The sequence below is a fragment of the Patella vulgata genome, chromosome 8 (genome assembly GCF_932274485.2).
Source record: "Patella vulgata chromosome 8, xgPatVulg1.2, whole genome shotgun sequence".
Classification (NCBI taxonomy): Eukaryota; Metazoa; Mollusca; class Gastropoda; family Patellidae; genus Patella; species Patella vulgata.
The window spans coordinates 43798204-43821076 of record NC_065886.2 but is presented as its reverse complement, the minus strand read 5'-3'; the positions used below and the strand labels follow the sequence as shown (position 1 = coordinate 43821076).

General features: G+C 33.9%; 1 protein-coding gene across 5 annotated transcripts in view; it reads right to left on the bottom strand.

The window, feature by feature from the left end:
• Nucleotides 1-22873, bottom strand: part of LOC126830353 (stromal interaction molecule 1) — a 68859-nt gene that overhangs the window by 18371 nt on the left and 27615 nt on the right. For 3 of the 5 annotated variants that reach the window (XM_050560732.2, XM_050560731.2, XM_056103081.1), the window contains 10 exons: nt 13747-13861; nt 12928-13039; nt 11885-11997; nt 10888-11062; nt 10261-10342; nt 7183-7416; nt 3316-3416; nt 2713-2855; nt 1661-1747; nt 598-657 (listed from right to left, as the gene is read on the bottom strand). In XM_050560732.2, the coding sequence (XP_050416689.1) occupies nt 598-657; nt 1661-1747; nt 2713-2855; nt 3316-3416; nt 7183-7416; nt 10261-10342; nt 10888-11062; nt 11885-11997; nt 12928-13039; nt 13747-13861 (1222 nt within the window). The remainder of the gene's footprint in view (nt 1-597; nt 658-1660; nt 1748-2712; nt 2856-3315; nt 3417-7182; nt 7417-10260; nt 10343-10887; nt 11063-11884; nt 11998-12927; nt 13040-13746; nt 13862-22873) is intronic. The other 2 variants (XM_050560733.2, XM_050560734.2) reach the window with 1 other exon arrangement.

Genomic DNA, 22873 nt, shown 5'->3' with positions numbered 1-22873 from the left:
ACACATTCATAACGCAATATGAAACATAAAGATGTTTTCTGTTTAAATAGTAATTCTTTCCTTGCTATGTTCTTACATCAATTGGCTTTTTCTATCCATTGTCCTGTTGTGCAGTTCTCTTGAATTATCTAAAGTTAGTACAATATTGAATAAGCAGTCTCAATCCTTCCAAACCAAACATTCTCCACTACATTGGAGTTACCATGTACACAATTGATGCTTTGTTGTCCAGACCAATATTTGATGCAGCAAAAGTGGAGATACTTTGGTCTGGACTGCCTAAGGCTAACATTAAAGAAGCATTTAACTAATACACGGTGATGAGTAACTACTTGAATAATACTAATGAATTAAGAAGGTTTAGAATATTAATTTTAATTTACCTACATCATTAAAACTAATTATGGGTTAAAAGTTTTAACCTTTTAGTAAGTTAACAATCGGTATCTAGATGTATTGTTTCTAGCAGTTAATTTTTTTTCTTTTATGAAGCATTCAACAATGTTTTAAGGGAGACAATCTTCAAAACAAAAAAGAGATAGTTGTAGAATCCAGGCTGTCAGAAGAGGTTTTGATAACTTAAAGATATAACACTACCTGAAAATGTTTTTGGTCGTATAATAAAGCCGTTACATGACTTACTGCTGCTTAATAATGCTGTGAGGGAAATAATAAAAATACTGGTTAATCTCATCTTCATCAAGACCAATAACTCTATGGGGATACTGCTGCCATGAATGTTCTGGAATTTAATTCTCATTCTATCCCCCTCCCCAAAACTGTAAGAATCAAGTAATCATGGGAAGTTTGGGGAGAGAGAAATGGGTTTTAACTTCCACTTAACACTATCTATGTCATTTCAGGGCAAACATATTGTATATATTTGATTTTAATTCAAATATACCATAACACGTAGGTATTTTTAGAATTGGAAGGAATCCAATTAGATTAAGCATGGTTATTGTCAGGTACATGCCTGTGAGAACTAATGGCTTATATAGAACAGATTTTATGATTTCAGCACTCATGATTGGTGACAAAGAATTCAGTACCTGAATTAGAAAATATCTCCATCGATCAGTTGGATTGTTAGTCGAGTACCCCCATAGAGTTTAATAAAGCCTACTCAAGATACTCATTTTCCAAACAACCCACAAGTAACCCTACAAGTACCTCATCTACAATTTAGTAATGTCATATTTGTCATGATTTTCAAGAACTGAAAGTATGATTTGAATAGCCAGAAAATAGGCTAGCTTTAAAGCCACTGATTGTCATTTGAAATTTTCAGACAACATCTAAATGTTCACAGCTTAATCCAAGCTAAAATGTACAAAGTTGATTATCTAACAAAACCAAAATATCAATGATAGATAATCCCCCGGGTTGGATTCACTCAGATTATAAACAAGTCTAAATTTTTGGTCTGATATCCCTTTTAACTTTCACAGTATTGATATCACAATAGGGATTCAAAATGTCTCAAATGACGACCAGCTGCTTTAAGTTGATAGATGAAAACTAGACACACATAGTTAGTACAGAAAATAATATTGAAACATCACCCATAAAAAATTAGTGTTATATTTGTTTTAGTAGAACAGCCATACTTTTATAAATATTTCGAAACCCAAGAATTTAATTTTGATAATAAACCAACCTGCTGGGTATGATGGCGGCAAATCTTCATCAGCATCATCAACACCAACCGGGCCTAGATTAGCTGCCCGTAATGCTCCATATTGTCCTGTAAATAATAAATGGTACAATGATGACATAATAATAAGCTGACAACCAATTTTTGAATGCAACAAGATTATTATCACTCTTTGTCTGTACAATACAGGTTTGTAGTATTATTACCCCCTTTTTACCACTCATCTCTTGAAATCTTTCAACAAGTTCCAACTTGGAACAAAACCAAACAACACAACAGTTACACCAGAAAGACACAAAAATTAAATGTATAATTTGAGTGTTGAATCTGTAAAAGTACTGCTTCCTCACCTTTATATGTAACAATACACATTAAAACACCAACCAAGTTTAGGTCTTAAAAAACCTACATAAAGGGTAGAATTGAAATGGGGTTAAACATCCTACTGTTCTGCTCCGACTGGGCAATGAGGACGGGCATATGCTATACGGGAAATTTTTCCCAGATAGCGGTGCTACGGCCAACTCTTATCGAATTCCAACTGCCTGGGGATCTTTTATGTGCACGCCAATGTGTAAATGGGACCTCGTTTTTTTGTCCCATCTGAATGAGTAGACTGCTGTCCCCGTTCTGTACCACTGACAAGGGGAAACCATGCCAGAAAATCTTGATGAACTTTCTCTGCCAACACCTGGATCAAACCTCCCAAGTAACTAGTTAGCAAGCCAGCGTCTTACTCACTTAGACACTGTGGCGCCCCATAAAGGGCAGGCATGATGATTAACACAGTGGTTACACAGACCATTGTTGTATTTGCTAAGGGCCCCCATAACAATAAAAGCTTCAGGGCTCCAAAAATGTAGGTCTATCACTGTGTATATTTAAGCCAAGTGTGCTTTGTGAAAGCTGGTTTTTGTGTAAGAGGAGGACATCAGAGAAAAATGATGACAATAGGCAGGGATCAAGCTCGCAAGTGGCATATAACAGACATAGCAATGCTTGACCACCCAAACCCACTATTCTAGAGCATTGTAAAATGTAAATAAAGTACTTACCTTGACTAACTTCTCTTTCTAATAGTTGTTTTAAAGTTGGCATACCTGGGTTTGTCATGATAGGAAAACCACACATCTGTTCTATAGCTGACCATCTCTGTAATCTTTCTTGTAAATCATTCTTTACTTCAGCTAGTGAGGCCCTGAAAACATAGTTTTTATTGAACAGTTACCAGCTCACTATGCTATAGACTTGCAACCAAGCATGACGTCAATCAGTGTGCAATTGTCCAAGGAATATGCATGTCAAATTTCATGTCGATCGATTTTTGGCATATGTATTGACTTACAGGTAAGTTTTACAGCTCATCAATTTCACTCCCTGTCAGTCATGACTGGAAAATATGATTGAAATGAGAACTCTGGTATAAACAGTCACAACACAACATGGTGGGCCTACTATATATTATATAAACAGTCATAACACCACATGTTGGGCCTACTATATATAATTTGTCTTGTGTATTACAGATAATACCATAATGGCCATTCTATATTGAACTCCCGCGTCTTATATCTGGTTAGTTGCAGCTAATTTTGATGGCAAATTTATTGATTGAGAGATATAAGGAGCCTATTTAAATAAGTGTTGAAAATACTTACCTAGCATTTAAAATTTGTTGATCGATATCATCTAATGAAGTACTATGAGCCATTCGTAATGATCCAAAGAAAGCTTTGTTTCTTTTCTTAATTCTTTCACACTGTAATAAATTAATAGACATACGTAATAACTGTCAATAAACACAGGCTAAAATATAGGTTGGCATGCAACAAAACATGTGCCTACAGCAGCTAAATCTTCCGAGCAGTCAACAAGAGTGGTTACATATCATTCTTTTTGTAGGAGATATGAGCATTTACAAGACACTGATATCAATTTCATACAGATCGGATGACAACTTTTGTCGTTGGAGTGTTCACATGGTCTAACAAAAGTGAAACAAGGGCCATAACTCTAGAAATAATTAACAAAAATTGCTAAAATTCTATAAGCTTCTTCATTTTCCTAATTCAAATAATGCGCATAAATTTAATATATATCGGATGATAACTTTTGTTGTTACAGTGTTCACAAGGTTTCACACATTAAAACAAGGGTTATTACTCTGGAAGTAATTAATGGAAATTTTTTTAATTAAATAACCTATAACCTTCTCTGTCCCACTAATGTCAACAACAACTATCAATTCAATGATGCATTATGTAAGATTGCAATAAACAGCTGACAGTTCTTGCTATATAGTTAAAAACAGATAATGAAAAGGGAATATTTTCAAAATTCTAGTCAAATTACTTCATTCTGAGATGAGTTATGGTCTTTTAAAGAACAGTGTAGTCTCGATTATCATTGTTACTGTTGCTACAATAATAAACAAAGTCTCTATTATCCACTTTTTTTCATAAAAGTATTAACTGACACTCATGTTTAAATCCGTTGAAAATCAAAACCGTCTGATAGTCCAGAGTGTTGATTATCAGCTTGGCATGCGAATAAATTAGGCAGATTTAGCTCTTAACATAATGCATTTTAATACAGATTGGATAATAAATGTAGTCTGAAGACGATGGACAGACGACATTATACAACAATATACAACCACATTTCCATATTTTCTAACATCTTCTCTTGCCAAGAAATAACTAATTTTGTCAGGTTCACTTTTTAAGATTTTTCACATTTTAATTTCAGTTTATCGGTTCTAGGTTAATTATTTATTGCCTGATTTGTATAAAAGAAAAGCTCATATGCAATTTTGCATGATTCACTTTTCATGTTATTTTGCCTGTAAAAAGAGTCAATGATTATTGAATTTTCATAAAAGTGACACCATTTGATGCATAATGTCACTTTTGACTAGGTCAAAGCAATTTAACATTTTCACTGTCACCGGAAATCGGGACATTTGGACAAAAACTGTATTTTTAGCCTTAAAATTATATATTTTATTCAACTGAGCCGTATTTGTTTTTTATTTATAATTAAGATATTACATTCCTCCAATCAACAAATAGAATGATCCCATGCGGTTATATAGGCATCACAAAATGGTTTCTAACTTGTTCAGTTGCGAGAAAATAGACGATTTTCTACAAGTCACTTTTCAATGTACTTGGTCCATAACTGCATCACAGTTTTAGTTCAATCTTATTTTAGCAGAACAGCCTCATGAATTGGGAAGAAATACCCTACCAATGTTTCAGTCAATGTAGGGCGGCCATTTAAATTCAATACAAACAGTTCTTTAATAAATTATATATATGTCTGATAAGTGCAAAAATACATTTTTTTTTTTCATCTCAAATTTAATGAATGTAGCAGATGTTTTGAATACAATCCAAAATATCTATGCGTTTCATGCCTAGTAATTTTCTTTTATATAAATAAAAATCATAGAGATTAAGAACTGTTGTACCTAAATATACATTGTATGTTTGGAATTTGCCAAATGAATATTTCAATAGCTCAGAGTTATGGCCCCACATGGCAGAATAAAGTCTATATATACAGTTTTTAAAAGACCGTTCACACAATCATACATACAGTTTTGGACCAAAATTATTCCGATCAATCACTTTAGTTACATTGTATAGCTAGTTATACTGTTTGAAATGGAAACCAGCGGCTGCCAGGCAGGATACGCCCACATTTTCGAGAGATGGATAGAGAACAAGCTAACAAGAAAGTGATTTTTCCTACTATCAAGGGCAATAATTCAGGAAATTACAATTCAATATGCGCGAATATAAAAAGGAACTGAGATCTTTGTGTTATAAACTTACATTTCAAGTTTCAACAAAATCGGATAAAAATTGTGACCTCTATAGGGTCCACAACCTTGATATACCATATTTTTACGCTATTTGAGAACGAACGGCGGCCATTTTGTCTGTCAATTTTGGGCCGATTTTCACGAAATTCGAAGTCAACCTTCCTTAGGGTGTAACGGTGATATAATAATACGTTTTTTTAAATCGGATAAAAATTATGACCTCTATAGGGTCCACAAGGTAAAAAACGCGATTTTTTCGTACAATCAGGGGCCATAATTCAGGAAGTTACGGCCCGATATGCGCGAATATAAAAAGGAACCGAGATCTTTGGGTTATAAACTTACATTTCAATTTTCAACAAAATCGGATAAAAATTGTGACCTCTATAGGGTCCACAACCTTGATATACCATATTTTTATGCTATTTGAGAACGAATGGCGGCCATTTTGTCTGTCAATTTTGGGCCGATTTTCACGAAATTCAAACTCAACCTTCCTTAGGGTGTAACGGTGATATAATAATACGGTTTTTTAAATCGGATAAAAATTATGACCTCTATAGGGTCAACAAGCTAAAAACGCGATTTTTCGTACAATCAGGGTCCATAATTCAGGAAGTTACGGTCCGATATGCGCGAATATCGAAAGGAACCAAGATCTTTGGGTTATAAACTTACATTTCAAGTTTCAAAAAAATTGGATAAAAATTGTGACCTCTATAGGGTCCACGCGCGAATATCGAAAGGAACCAAGATCTTTGGGTTATAAACTTACATTTCAAGTTTCAAAAAAATCGGATAAAAATTGTGACCTCTATAGGTTCCACAAGCTAAAAACATGATTTTTCGTACAATCAGGGGCCATAATCCATGAAGTTTCGATCCGATACATGCCAATATCGAAAGCAGCCGAGATCTTTTGGGGATAAACCAATATTTCAAGTTTCGTTAAAATCAAATAAGAATTGTGACCTGTAGAGAGTCCACAAACAATTGTGGACGGACGGACAGAGGCGATGGCATAATACGTCCACATGAAAATGTGGGCGTATAAAAATAAATCTATCTGTTTGAACCACATTAATTCATCATTATCACAAACTTTATGTATTTCATTTCTGCTGACAAAAGCATAAATGTCAACAATAGATCCATTTTAATAGGTTTTACTTTTTTTTTTTACTGATAATGCGATATTTCTCACGAGCCAAAAAATGACAAATAGGCTTAAAATAAAATCATGTCACTCCTACACAAGCCAAAAACTGTTATCAAATCACATGGTTTGATTTTATTACAAAAGCACAATAAAAATATGTTCACAATGGGAACTAATCACATACAGTAATATGGATGATTTGGAGTACTGTTTAAAATATAATCCTGAATTTATCCATATAAAATGGCACATTCTGATAAAAATTGTTAATATAACTGATCAAAAGCTTAATGTGTGAGGTAATAAGATTGCACCCCTCAAACCCTTCTCAGCAAATGAGACAATGTATCAGGTATTCTACAAAATCACTCCTTCAGATCAAAATTGGTCACATGAAAATGGAGAAAACTAAAAGTCAGCATGTGATGGAGTAATAAGTTAATCAATAGAGTATGTATACATGAGCACACAAATTTCTATCTACTGAACAGATTCTTAATGTTATGCTGTAGGATTAAAAAACTGAAAATAACTCACATTTTCTTTGGTTGACTGTAGTTGAAGTTCGGCTGCATGACGTTTAGCGTTAAAATGAATCTGTTCCACTTCAAAAGTATATTGTAGCCAGCACTGTAACTGTGATGGTGCAGACCATTTACTCTCGTGTTCAAGTTCTTTCTCAGCTCGACGCAAGGCAGAGCGGACCTGTTCTAACTCCGCCTCTGCTATCTTAAAACGTGATATTTCTTCTGCTGTCTCTTCATGTGGCTCCTAAAATTATTTTTAAAAATTGGAGTAAATAAATAAATATTAATACTTTAAATCATTTAACTGCATCAATATAAATTAAAATCTGTCCTACATGAAAGAATCTTTGAGTCGCATTCCTAGACAAAGACAGTGATGTTGCTCTGAATGCAATAGGCATTGCTATTATTCCTGACACATAGATCTTTCAGGCACCAATAGGCCATAAATTTCACATTAATACTTGTTCAGGTTATGCAAACATAATAACTGCAGAATATTTCCACAAAAGTAAATTAAACAAACATAAATGCATTCATAAGAATATAAGTTTGTATACTACCCCTTTTTAGTATGTACATATATGTCTTTTTTTATCTGTATGTGTGTGTCCCTTTAATAATTTTTGCTAGCTTCAGTAATTAAAATGGACAACTATGTTATTTCTTTAACATCATCCTCACGATTAATAGCCAAGTCAGTTAGGCGGTGTTGAATTGGAACTATGTTTCTTGTCGCCCGCCCGCTTAGGATCAGGGGGTCTATTTTCGGCCGCATTGCTTTTCAACACAAAAGGTTTTGAAGTTTTATTTGAATGTTTCCGTCATTTTTAACAATTATTTTAGAAATAATTTACCTCGTATTTAGTCTCGTTTATCAATATTTACCATTACCGCCTAAAGAAAATTACCAGTGCGGTCTGTTGCCGTGTTTAATACAGAGCGATATAACAGTCGATTTCGTTGGCTGATAGTTGCAATTTACGTAAATTTGATGCATTCATGACCATTTTGCCCTATTTCCTCTAAAACTATTCATATAAATCTAAAAACAAAAGGTATTTCACGAGTGAAATTCTCGGCTTTCACTCGTTAAACAGCGACCATGTTTTTTCATACCTAATGAAGTTATTTTAAGAATACGTTGTTTGATTGGTCGGTCGCTAAGGTCAATGGCTAAAGTGCCCAATCAGAAACAAGCAATCCTCCAGGTCGGGTCATTACGCATGCGCACTGAGTTGATGTCCCAGATATCCTTTCTCGTCGGTTTATCATTAATATTATTCATCAATACGTCCTTGTTTGTCGATATTTTTTGAAGATTTTCAGATAAAATGGCTTTACAAAAGTTTAGATCACTCAATAAGTTTGACAGACACCCATAATACTCAAAATAATAGTAATATCATTACTAAGTTCTGTTGTTTTGAATAACATTTATGTCACTGTCAGTCAAAGTTACATGTATGTGTTGTAAATTTACAGTCAAGTCAAGAAATAAAATAAGCCAAATATTGTATAATTTATAATACATTGTAGATAAGAAATACATTTATATGAAAAGTCATTTTATTAAAATAAAATAAATCAATTGAACAGATCTGCCTAACAGATCTCAAATTAGTTTTTTTTTCTACAGTTAACAACTTAAGTCATGTTATACATGGATGTCTGAAAGTTAGGGTCAGATTTTATTGAAACTTGGAACAACTTCCTATATAATATACTGACTTTGTGTCAATTTTATTGAAATCTGCAAAATAGTTGCTGAGATATTGCACCAAGTAAAACAATTAATGATGAATATTATGTGCCAATTGTTTGTTGAATCAAAAGGTTAATTTTGTTCTTTTCTTAATTAATATAGTAGGGGATGTTGGTCAAACCAACTGTTATTTGGATATGACATTCAAGTTTGGGAAAGTATTACAGACAACATTTGTATTCTACCTCATTGTTTCATTCTTTTAAATGATAAATTTGCCATGTAGGCTATTATATAACCTCATTTCTGGGTAGAATAAGAATGAAAATGGTGGTTTGTGTTGGTTTGTACACTTTGTGTTGAAAAATACGCTTTGTGTTGTGTTTGCCTCACACCCTCATTGGATTGTCTCGAAGGTAGTGACAAGAAACATAGTTTCAATTCAACACAGCCTTATCAACAATCGAAAGGTTAATTGAGGAATTTGTGTAAACGATCTGCGTATGGTAACTTAATGGCTCACTGACCAATTATGTGAACCTGTGACATAAATGAAACCTAATGAAATGGGGTTTAACGTCCTACTGTTCTGCTCCAACTAGGCTAATGAAAATGGGTGAACCTGTGACATTAAAGCCCCCAAATTAAACTGTGGTAATATTCATGGTACATCAAAGATTGCATTAATGTTTCCTTATTATTTTTTCGTTGGTTCCTCATGTATTTTTCCATGATGTTTTTCCTTGTGCATTTCTCAATTATGTTTCTCCTTGTGCATTTTTGAATGTTGTTTCATTGTGTTTATTTCAACATTTAATTTTTTATGTTTATTTCACTGATTATTTCTTTGTGTTTATTTCAATGATCATTTATTTGTGTTTATTTCAATGCTGTTTCCTTATGTTTATTTCAATGCTGTTTCCCCTGGTATATTTTATGCATAATTCAGATAATAACTAGGTAATTAAATATCTTTGATTTAGATAAATTATGATTTAGATCAATTAAAGTATTAAATTAGCTTAATGAGATAAGTTATTATGATTAGTGATTGAACAAGCTCTACACGTTCAAATTTTTATTTCTAAAGATTATGCGAATGTCACTTTATTCACTAATTTTGCTCTATATTATAATTTCCTGCATGTACCTTATGACATGTTGCCAGTGGAACCCAAAATCAATTATATCTCAACACTGACTTAATCTACGAAATTACAGAAAAACAAATTGTCATCTTACAAAACAAATCAAAACATCAAATCCAATCAAACCCACATTTTAATTGTTGATCTAAATCCAAATTCTAATTATTGTTCTAAATCCACACTTTAATTGCTGATCTTAATCAAAGATATCTAGAAATTTTAAGTCACAACATACTTTAGTTCTTGCATTGTTCATAGATGAATCTTGATAATGACCAGCTAATGATGATAAATTATCACCCTCTGTTATATGTAACCTAAATAAAATAATATAAATTCAATATTTCTAGTAAATGAAACACAAATGGAAACAATACTTGTGAAACTTAATCTAATGCATTTAGTGGCTTTGTTCATTATGATTCGACACATATCCCATTTCTTTTTGGTCTTATATTTCATTTTAGCTGAGTAGAATCTGAAAGGATTTTTAAATAAACTCCAATGAATTGGTTTGCTCTGTTGAGCTTTAGATAGAGTAGTAGAGAACAAAACAAAAGTTAAATAAGAATAGGCTATCTCATTCAGTCAAAAGTCACCCAATTCCAACTGCCAAAGGTTCTTTTATGTACATGCCAATCAGTACACAGACCCTCTGATTTTTATCAACTCTGAACAATTTGATGATATTCCTTGTCAAGTCTTTCGTCTTGAACCTTTGACATGGAGAAAACCCTATGGGACTTCCTAGTCGAACCCTGGGATGAAACCAGGAACTTAATGGATACTGCACCAGTGTCATACACACTGAACCACTGTGATTCTAAAGAGCCAAGGAAACGAATAGATACATAAATCTTACTTTTCTTGTAATTCCTGCAATGCCTCTTCTGCTTTTTGTAGAGATTCTAGATCTTTCATGAGTTTCTGGACATGCTGTTGAGAGTACCGATGATGCATGTACGCAAACCAACATCCCCCAATAGCTACCACCAGTGACGTCAACAACACCACATCTTTTACATAATTGTGAACCTCTAAAATAAACAGAAACACATGTACAACAAGTTAGAAATGAAATGAAATGGAGTTTACTGTTAGACCCATGAATCAAAAATGTACATTTTATATTTAAAGGCCAAGTTGGTTTGTAACATGCAATTATCTTTAATAAATGGTGAAGATAAAATGTATTAGCTTTGTAGTTGGTATATACACTAGAACATTAGTTTTCATAAAAAGTGATGCTATAATTTCTGACACAAAAGTCATATCTCCATAGCAACCAACGACAGAGTATTTTATGTATCTATGGCAAGTTTATGTCTTTAACCACAAGGGGAAGTAGAAATAAATGAAATGGGGTTTAAAGTCCTACGGTTCTGCACCGACTGGGCTAAAGAAAACAGAAAAATAGAAATACAGTCATGCTTGAAGTAAATTATGCAGAAAACTAAACTTGGTAAAAGAGCCATTTTTATGGGTTCTTTGTCGACATCAATTAAACTAAACTTAGTAAGCAAGCTGACTTCTGCTTAATGGAATGTTATCATAACCTTAGATCATAGTCTGTTTAGGCAGAATTCTTCTTCAGTTTACACAATAGCATATCTCTTCCATTCTCAAATGTAGTTATTCATTAAATATAAATAGTATAGTGAGATGCTCATTTTAAATTCATATTAAATGATTACATCTGTATAAAAGTAGAAATGCATACATTTGAAGAAGTCCTTTTGTATTTTCAATTCGTAAGTATCTCATAACTTATTTAATACTTGAAATGCATAAAGGATATACAAGTACAGGCATTCTAAAAACAATATTTTCAATGGAATTGTTTTAAAAAATTGTCTTACTTTTTGGAGTGCCAAATAAAACTAAATCCATGGCTTTAAGAAATAATTTCTGTTTATGTACAATGTTGTTAATACCGATTACTGACATAAATGGAGATTTATTACACGCTAATCTGAAATATAGAAAAACAAAATATCAAAAACACCATTTATTGAATAAAATTTGAAATGTATGTGAAAATTTTAGATTCAAATAACATTCATTAAAACAGACACTTTTCTATTCATGGAACTTAAAACAATACATTAACAAATCTATAATAAAGCATGATGTTAAACAGGAACTTCACTATATTCACCCAAACCAGGTCATTTCAGGTTTGGCATATGTTGGTACAATTCTATTTCAATAATTCTTTATTGAGTAGGGATCTTAGCAGTGGGAAGAAATTGGAGGACCCGGACAAAACCTATGAGGTTTGAGTTTGACAGGTGACTGTAATTGCCATGTACAATCTTTGGATCAAAACCTTGCCTCTTGACTCAAGAACAGACCTTATGATCTAAATACTCCAGAAGAAAAACATTACAGATATTTTACATGATAATTGATTATAGCAGACATAATCAAGATGTATCTAGTGGTTAAATATTTGCAGAATCAATATCAAGGCTTTGGCGGCAAGGAATTTTAGTTTATATATTGAGTTTAAGTGACCAATGATTATCTGAGTATCACAGGGGGTTGGATGGCCGAATGGTTAGCGATTTGCATCATAAGGTGTGTCATTGAGTCAAATGGCGTGGTTTTGATTCTCCGGTTGTACGTGACAAGGAATAGGCTCGTCTGTCTGGGTCCTCCGGTTTCCTCCTACTGCTAAAAGACCCCTATGCATGAGTAAATTATTGAAATAAAAATTGAACCATTTGTTAGTCCTGAAATGACCTAGTTTGTGCCGAGTGGACGTTAAATCCTGTTTCTATCTCTCTCTCTCTCTCTGAGAATCAATGTCTGCTTTCTAACCGTCAATACGTAAAATTGTCTATGATATTTGCACTAAATCTTACATTATAGTGTAATATAATTGTTATTACTGTTTTACCTGGGTAGAGCCTGACCATCTATATTATTGGCTCGAAATTTTTCTGAATATTCTGGTAAATCTACATGTTCATCCAACCATACTAATACATCATCTACAGTCCAATTATACACTGAAATTACACAATTATATCTCAAATCACAAAGTTACAAACAAAGCTAACATTTAATACAAATAAAGCTAACATTTACATTACAAATAAAGCTAACATTTACATTACAAATAAAGCTAACATACAAATTACACAATTTGTAACATTCGAATTACACAATTTGTAAAATTCATATTATATAGTTCATGACATTCAAATTACACAATTTGTAACATTCAAATTATACAAATTGTATACACAGGACATAATTCTCTGGAATATAATTAATGTTTATTGACATTTCATCTAGTATTCTCTACAGCAGATAAATTAGAACAATCAAAGTATATAAATTATACCAAAATATATAAATTATACCAAAGTATATAATTATACCAATCAAAGTATATAAATTATACCAATCACTGTACATGTATATAATACTAATTGTAACTTTCCAATTAACACAAAATAACACTCCAATACCACACATAATTATTATTACACCCAATTTACCGTAAAAGAAATTATTACACTCAAATTAACTCAAATTGCAATACTCAATTACACAAATTATAACACTCATATTAACACTTAAAATTAATATCTGCCCTTGATTCTGAATCAGGCAGTTTTTAATGGCATCTAACATGCAGTTTGTTATCAGGTTTGCCAAAAGACAAATGTGGGTGCTGTTGGGTGGGAACATGTAAAGCTCCTCTACTCACCTTCAGACCCTCGCCATATTCTCCACAGATCATCAACAGTAACTAGCTTATCATTACCATGAAATTTCTGTTGTTTTTCATGGCCATCTGTCATCTGTAGCTCATCCCGTAAAAACTGAAAGTAGACAATAAAAAAACAATGAAGTTTAATCTTTTTTAACAAGAGCTATGAGCTGTTGTTTCGAGATAGAACTAATTATAGATACATGTATGGTTATGTCACTGAAGACAGGGTTGGACTGAGAATAAGCCTGTTAGTATAGTAGGCTGGAGACCCCTAAAGAAGTTTATTGATATCTCATAGTTTTGGGGGCCCTTTTTAGTCTGTGGGCCTTTTTTAGACTAGTTAAATTGGTAAGATTGCCACACACTAAATTTGTGCGCAAGCTAGAACCATGAGGATATACTCCATAAAGTCCCATTTACAGTCAGTTTTTCAAAAACATTTCCAAACACCCACCCCTGAACAGAGGGACCTCTAAGTGGGCCAGGCTTAGGAGACTCCTGACTCCAGTTTTTCATCGCCATAAAGAAAAAATTCCAATATTAAATAATATAAAATCAGCCCAACATATTCATGTCATTTTCCTTCCTTTCAGTACGACAGTAGTTTCCAAGGTGAAAATCCTTCAAGCATAATATTTTGCTAACTAAGCCACAACATAAACAGTCATATTGCCAATTCACTCTCTATTGACTCCAGATGATAAAAAATACAAACCGCAATATGATAGATCCTGTTGATCATAAAAGCACAAATTCCCGTCGAGATCTTTTTCATGGGATAGCTAACCATTTTCACAAATTCTTTAACGTAGTTATCTAAGCCAAGAAGAAATTAAGTACACACAATACATTATATACCCTTCGAGTCGTCTCCACCTACTGACGATATTCGTTAATCAAATTTGGACCATATCACAAACAATTGTGCCACAACAATAAATTCAAATCCATATTGATATATTCAAAATTCAAATGCTGCTATTTGAATAGATAAGGCAAGTTATGAAAACATTCCTGCTATTACAATAACATTAAACAATAACACACAATGCTTTAATACAAACTAATCAATATATGAAAACTAATTTGCATAACTACAATATGAATTGATAAAGAAAACTAATGTGCATAACTATAATATTAATTCATTAAAAAATGAAACATAGTTTGTGTTTTAATGTGGACATTAATTATGCAAAAGGTCTACACACCTCAGACTATCAATTTTTTATAAAAGTGTCAAATTAAAATTTCCTAAGAGAATATTCTGTGATCAATAAAGATAGATTGCCAGGTAATGAATAGGTTAAACAGTTTATGCTTCACATGTTGTTATTCCTTCTGGTCCTGGGAATTACCCCATTTGCGGCCTGTTGTGTCATGGACCGTAAAACTTTATCATAATCTTCATTAATGACAAGATTATCAACACTGATCCTAAGATCATACAAAGTCATTCTCACCATCTAATTGTTTCATTACATGAAAACTGTTACTTTTTTTCCTATATTTACTGCTGGCAATGCTAGTATTCCTCATTCATCATCTTGAAAGTGCACTATGTTAAAAGCTCGATCGGTATCTTTATAGTAACAAATAGTCTTTATAGTAACAAATAGTTTTTCCCAATAGTTGGGGTCAGTTTCCAATCAATTAGATTGTTATATCATAGACTGGTGGGTGTCTTTAAATCTTGACAATTTCAAGAGACTTAACCTGAGTTCCTGTGATCATGTGTAAAAGAACAAGAGCAAGTGATACAGGGGGCAACTGTAAAAAAAAAATGCAAACAGCAACTGGGGGGTGGGGTGGGTCTGCCAGCCGAAAAAAGTGCAAGAAAAAGTGCATTTCCGGGTAAGAAAATTGGGTGGTCTATTTAACTGAGTTCTGCAAGAAAAAAAGCATTTCCGGGTAAGAAAATTGGGTGGTCCAACTGAGTTCTGCAAGAAAAAAAGCATTTCTGGGTAAGAAAATTGGGTGGTCTAACAGAGTTCTGAAAGAAAAAAAGCATTTCCGGGTAAGAAAATTGGGTGGTCTAACAGAGTTTTGAAAGAAATAAAGCATTTCTGGGTCTTGGGTCGCTGGTAAATAAATTATGAAAGAAAATGCTATTCGAATATTTCAAATAAAATATTTTGAACGTTTGAAGATTTTTAAAAAGATTAGTAAATTAGCCTTAGTGTAACCTTTTTGACCGGTTCCAGTCGTGAATGAATTAGTTACGGCCTGTTAACCGAGACTACACAGGGATAACTCTTGGCAACAATGGTGGCTACACTTTCGAAGTTTTGATAACTTTAACATGGGTGAGTTTTTAGCCTTTATTATTTTATTTGCAGACCGTCAACACAATTTTATTGCTAGTTCTTGTTCAGAGAAGAGCAGGTCTTGCATACACCCCTCAGAATACCCTATAAAACTATGTGATGCCTAGGATTCAAGTGGTTGCTATGTATATCGTTCTTACGTGTTGTCAATCATTGTCATAGTCAATTTTAGCAAAATTTCCCGTTATCCTAGGCCCAAATCAGCTGCTATTTCACCTCCCCTAGTGACTATATTTTCAAACAATTTCTTGAGACTACTGACTCATTATCAGGCGGATCATGTTATTCAGAATTTGGGCAAACTTTGATTTAAATTGTCCACGTTAAAGTAAACACTGCAGAGTGCAAAAAAAAACAAAACAAAATTGTCCACACTGCTTAGTTACGAATAATTTATGATGCTTGTTTATGACTGATTTTCTTCTGTTTTATATATTTCAGAGATGTGTTTGGATGAAGTTTGAAAATAGTGTGATGGTCATTTGAGCAGAATTTCTTGAAGATATTTGTCAATAAAGATTTGAGTTGAGGAAGATGGCTGAGCACAAAATGAAAAAAAAGTACACTGTAATATTTATATACGCAGTTATTCGCCTTGCTAAAACAGAGGGTTGTTATATATTGTCCAATCGACAGTGACTAATCCACCAATCAAAACGCAAGATTCACCCTTAAGCATGTTACAATGCCGTGTCGATACTGTTTTTTTCCCTGTCTCGGAGGTGGTGTTTGGTAACTATGTTTTTAGGACAATTGTGATACTTAAGTGAACGGTGAACTTTGTGTCGTAAGGTGACGACTGTGATTAACTTTATAATTCCTCGGGAAAGTGAACTTTAATTTCGTGAAAACCCATGCTTTCTAACATGGCGGATCTGATCCATAGACATTGTGAACTCTGTGAAGCGTGAACTCTGTGAACCATGAACTCTGTGAACTGTGAATTCCGTGACTCGTGAACTCTAATTATTGAATTAGAACTGTCAACAAAGAAAACTGTCAACTTGTTTATGTTTGTACTGTAACTCCTGTTTCTTGTATATATGCTTATTTACATAAATATTTCAAAGCGTTATCGGGGGGGGGGGGGGGGGGGGGTTGGGTGGCCGAATGGTTAGCATGCTCGTGCTGTATCATAAGGCCTGTCATTGAGTCAACTGGCGTGGTTTCGAATCCCCGGTTGTACGTGACAAGGAGTAGGGTCGCCTGTCCAACCTCGTGGGTTTTCTCCGGGTCCTCCCATTTCCCCCCACTGCTAAAGACCTCTACGCGCAAGCGAATTATTGAAACAAAATTAAACCATATGTTAGTCCCAAAATGACCTAGTTTGTGTCGAGTGGACGTTAAACCCCATTTCTCTCTCTCTCAAAGCCTTATCATTTCTTTCAAGTGTTATCCCATGATTTGATCTTTTACTTCTTCACACTCTGGTCAAAAAATTGGTCAACCTGTGATCAGTAGATTTGAGTGGATATGGGAAAGGACAATAAATGAATAGGTACAAGCCTAAGTTCATATATTTTAGCCTGTCTCTGCATATGGGCAGTCTTAGACTATCTTTGCTAATAATTCAGACTCAGAATTTTGTCGAACATCAACTCAATATAAATACTGTATTTAAAACATATCGTCTTGTCATTTGTTCTATTGCTCAGCCTTTTAGTAGTTAGGTATTGCACATACTTTTGGGTGGTCTAAAATGAGATATTTCAAGAAACACATTTTCTTGCACAAGATTTTAGGGTAGTCTAATAAGCAACTGTGAGGAACACATTTTCTTGCGCATGATTTTTGGTTGGTCAATTAAGCAACTGTGAAGAACACATTTTATTGCGCAAGATTTTAGGGTGGTCTTTCTTAAAAATGATGGTGCATATTTATTTACGCAAGATTTTAATGGGTGGGTGGTCTACCCATGTCCAGTGCATATTTTTCGACTTGACGTATGACGTTTTTTTTACTACTGCCCCCCCCCCCCCCCCGAGTGATATAATGTCATTTCCAACATGATCAAATGTCAGACATAATCACAAGATCAATATCACTGTGCAATTTGAAAGCATTGCGAAATTTGTTCCTTTTTTAGCCCCCCCCCCCCCCCCCCCCCCCCGAAATCATTACATTTTAAATATGCTGACAGTTGTCTAATTCTATCCATGAAGGGCTGTAAATAGAAAGTAGGTTGGTTGGGGGACAGAAATCAGAATGGGAGGAAGGGTGAATATTGCTACACTTGTTAGACGTGAGAAAAGCGAATTGGGGGCAGGGGAGCAGGTGTAAGCCCTCTCTGTGGGTCCAGGAAAGATACCTTGTGGGTTATCATTTTACGATTTCTTTTAACAATTTCACTACAAGGTGCTTAGCAAAATTTCCTAACAAAATTTAATACTGTCACTAAACTGTCCCTTATTATTAGATTTCGGATGCTCACATATATGTATCATACATTATATTGTAAACATGTAGGTGTAAAAAAGTAGTTAATGTTAAGATTAAATCCTGATATTATACAAAAACTGATCAGAATCAATACACACTAGAATTACATTTACATACGTTTTTTCTTCTTTTAATGAGCCATCTGTCACAGACAATGTCAGTAAGCCAATTCAGAAGAGATTTCTGGGGCTGGTGTGCCCGCGATTTCACAGACTGTATCTGTAAATTTGTTGGACAGAGATATCACTAGATTGATTGACAGGCATGGAAAAGAGTTTAATAAGCCAGCGTCCCAGACAATATACAGTATTTTGGTGAATAATAGTGGTTAATTCCTGTTTCTCTACCGCTATCAGAACCTCTCAGGTATTAGTTTTCAGAAATGCAACCTTTCACTGTCCATAAATCCCCATATTGGAAGTTATGCCCCAGTGCCAGCTGGATAGCCATGTCTATACATGTGAGAGTCACAACTACCAAGTCACTCACATGACTGAACAATAGGAAGGATTCCCACACAGTCTTATTTAACCCTGTTAAGCAAATGTCACAACCGCTTCTAAACGGTTCAATATTTGGAGATGAAACTTTCAGACAAGCTATTCAGCTATTTCTTTACATTGTGGTGTTTAATTTCTAGGACTACATAGTACATACATTTTTATCTACACATGCCCTGTGAAAACTGCAACTAGTCCTTTAAAGGCTCAATACCACTCTTGTTGTAACTGAATAATATGTCCCAATCTTTATTCTGGTCAACAAATTGTACTATTTTAGAATATTTCAATTAATTGATGATACAAATTTCATCTTAACACACCTTATTTAAAAGTTTTGAAAAATTCAACATAATGGTTTGAAACGTCTAACGTAAACCTTTTCAAATGAAACTTCGATTTAAAAATATTTTCGAACCCTCTGGACAAGTAAAATAGGATGTAATGGATAATTTACACAATATGTAGGACACTTAAACATCTAGTACTTAGATAAAGATATTATTTATTTTCTGGAGCTTTCAAGCCAGCAAGAGTGTTATTGTCCCTTTAAAATGTCTGATATAACTACAAATATTATTTTCTGGTTTGTATTTTTTTGTTCCACTCGTAATATTCTGTTTAATAAATGTATCATTCATATACATCTACAGATATGCATATGATTACTATTCACCTACAGTTTCCTGCTACGCAAATAGTCACAACAGATTTTTTTAAGTTTTTAAAAAAATTTCAATGTGGCTGGATATAAATCATTTAGACTGATAGGCTGCCAGGCATAGAAACATACGCTCACAGCAGGTAAATCGCCCAAGGGGTTGCCAAGTGTTGTCGTATATTTATTTATTCTTTGTAGGTAATGGGGGGAATTAACAAGACAATTTGTAATTGCCGTTGTTTGAGGGTTAAAAAGATTCTACAAACTGAAACACGGACCTTAACTCTGGAAGTAATTTACATAAATTGTTAAAAGTCGACAAGACTTTTTCATTGAGCTACATTTGTAATTCATATAATACATTTAAATTTTCATACAGATTGGATGATAGCTTTTGTCGTTCGAGTGTTCACAAGGTTCAACAAAGTAAAACAAGTGCCATAACTCTCGAAATAATGGACAGAAATAGCTGAAATTTAATAGGATTCTTCGTTCAACTAATTTAAATGATGCTTATAAATTTCATACAGATCAGATAATAACTTTTGTCATTCAAGTGTTCATAAGGTTCAACAAAGTGAAACAAGGGTCATTACACTAGAAGTAATGCTGAAATTCAATAAGATTCTTCACTAAATGATGCATATAGAATTCATACAGATCGGATGATAACCAAAGTGAAACAGGGGCCATAACTCAAGAATAAATTAACCGAAATTATTGAAATTAAATAGGCTTCTTCATCTCACTAATGTGGGCGTATAAAAACGGATTTACAGTATCTATATCTGCATACATTTAATACATGGATGGATTACTTAAATGATAGTCTTTATGAAAATGATACAATAGCTACAAGGTATTACATGTAGGTGGCTAAGTGGTCTAAATCCTGGACTTTAGAGTGGCTCTGATCCAGAGTTTGTACAAGAGGAGTTTGGTACATGTATTTGCAGGAAATATTTTATAAATTCTGTTCAGGACTTATTGGTTTATAAAACATATTCTTGCATACCTATTTTTAAATGGGTTCAATATCATCACTGATTGAACAATTGCTTTAGCATAATTAAATTATGTTTCTTCCTTTCAATATACATATATTTGGCAAAGATTGATAGGGAAACTGTGCATAAATATGGAGTGTCTCATACTAGAAGTGGGTGCCATGAATGATGCAGAGTATGTCTTTTCTTTCAAGGAAACTAAATACTATTGAAATATCTGTCAATTTGAGGCATTTCCTTACAAAGGCCCACAAAATATATGGACTTCCAATTTGATTTTCCTTTAAGATCAATTGTACTATATTTTATTAAGTTCAATAGCTCCATGTACACAAAATGAACACAGACTTTGTCTACTTGGATAATGAATATGCGTATTTACATATCAAATAATCATATGCAAATTTACATACACTAATTAGCATAAAAGGTAAATCATAAAATCTAAACATATTCATTTAGTTGACATTTCACTTTTAAATGAATATTTAATACATACATGAATCCATGTCTGTTATGTTAGTTATGTATCTACTAGTCTAGTATGTGTGTATGTGCCTGCCGTGCTACTCCTTTATCAGTAGTGACAGGCTTTTTCGTTTTACTAATTTAAAAGAATGGTTACCAGGCAAAGAAAAACATACACCCACAGCAGCCAGGTTGGTGATTGGGGGCAATTACAAGACAATTTCATACAGATCAGATAATAATTTTCGTTGTTTGAGGATTAACAAGGGATTTAACTCGGAAAGTAATTAACAGAAATGGTTGAAATTCGTCAGGCTTTTACATTTTACTAATTTAAATAATGAATATAAATTTCATACAGATCGGATGATACCTTATGTCATTCGAACCTTCACAAGGTTCAACAATGTACAAGGGCCGTAACTCTAGAATATTTTAATGGTAATTGGTGAAATTAAACAGGCTTCTTCATGTCACTAATTAACAACATATATCAATTTCAAAATAATCAGATGATAAATGTAATATACATGGTCCATTCTGTGTACAATACACATTCTATTATGTGCACTATACACATTTCATTTTGTGTGAAATACACAATTATATTTTGTGTACTATACACATTCCGTTTTGTGTTATAGACACATGGCCTATTCTGTGTGAAATACACATTTATTGCATTCTATTATCCTATTGTGATATACTATTGTGTTGTGCTATACATATTTCATTTTGGGGGGGTTGGATGGCTGAATGGTTAGCGTGCGCGCGCTGTATCATAAAGTCTGCCATTGAGTCGACTGGCGTGATTTTGAATCCCCAGTTGTATGTGACAAGGAGTAGGGTCGCATGTCCAACCTCGTGGGTTTTCTCCGGGTCTTCCGGTTTCCTCCCACTGCTAAAGACCCCTACGCGCAAGCGAATTATGTAAATAAAATTAAACCGTATGTTAGTCCCGAAATGACCTAGTTTGTGTCGAGTGGACGTTAAACCCCATTTCTCTCTCTCTCTCATATTTCATTTTGAGTCCTATACACAATTATATATTCTATACTCTTCAAAAAAGTAGGGGATACTGAAATGCAAATACCTATGCAGGTTGTGATATGATAAATAGTCATGGACACTTGACATGCTTTGAGAGTATGTTCACAGATGAAGAACTTATCGCCCCAACAGAAGCACTGAAGGGTTGATGAAAACTGATGCGTGCTGGTTTATCCTATCAATGTTTGCTTTCCTATCTGTTCTTGCATAAGATTTACTGTCAAGCGTATTTTTGCTTTAGTGTGTTACGTTTAATTTGCAATGAGATGTCTTTAACATGATGAATGTCTACGTGCTATTGGCATGCTTCAAATGGGTTCTACACAGCGAGCACTAGCCAACATGCTTAATGTGTCAAACACACAATGTTGATGATAGACCTCGTTCAGGTCGTCCTAGAGCCACTCACAAGCCCAGAATCGATACATTCGTACACGGCTCCTGCGAAATCGAGGACAAACGGCCAATCAGCTTTCTGTAAACTTGTACCAAGTTACAGGAATTCGAGTTACATCCCAAACAATTAGAAATCGGCTACGTGTAGCCCATTTGCATGGGCGACGACCGCGTGTTGTGCCTCCATTAACTCGCCAGCACATGGCAAACAGGCGTCAATGGTGTATGCAGCGTAGAAATTGGGGGTAATCGTCGATGGGCGCGTGTAATGTT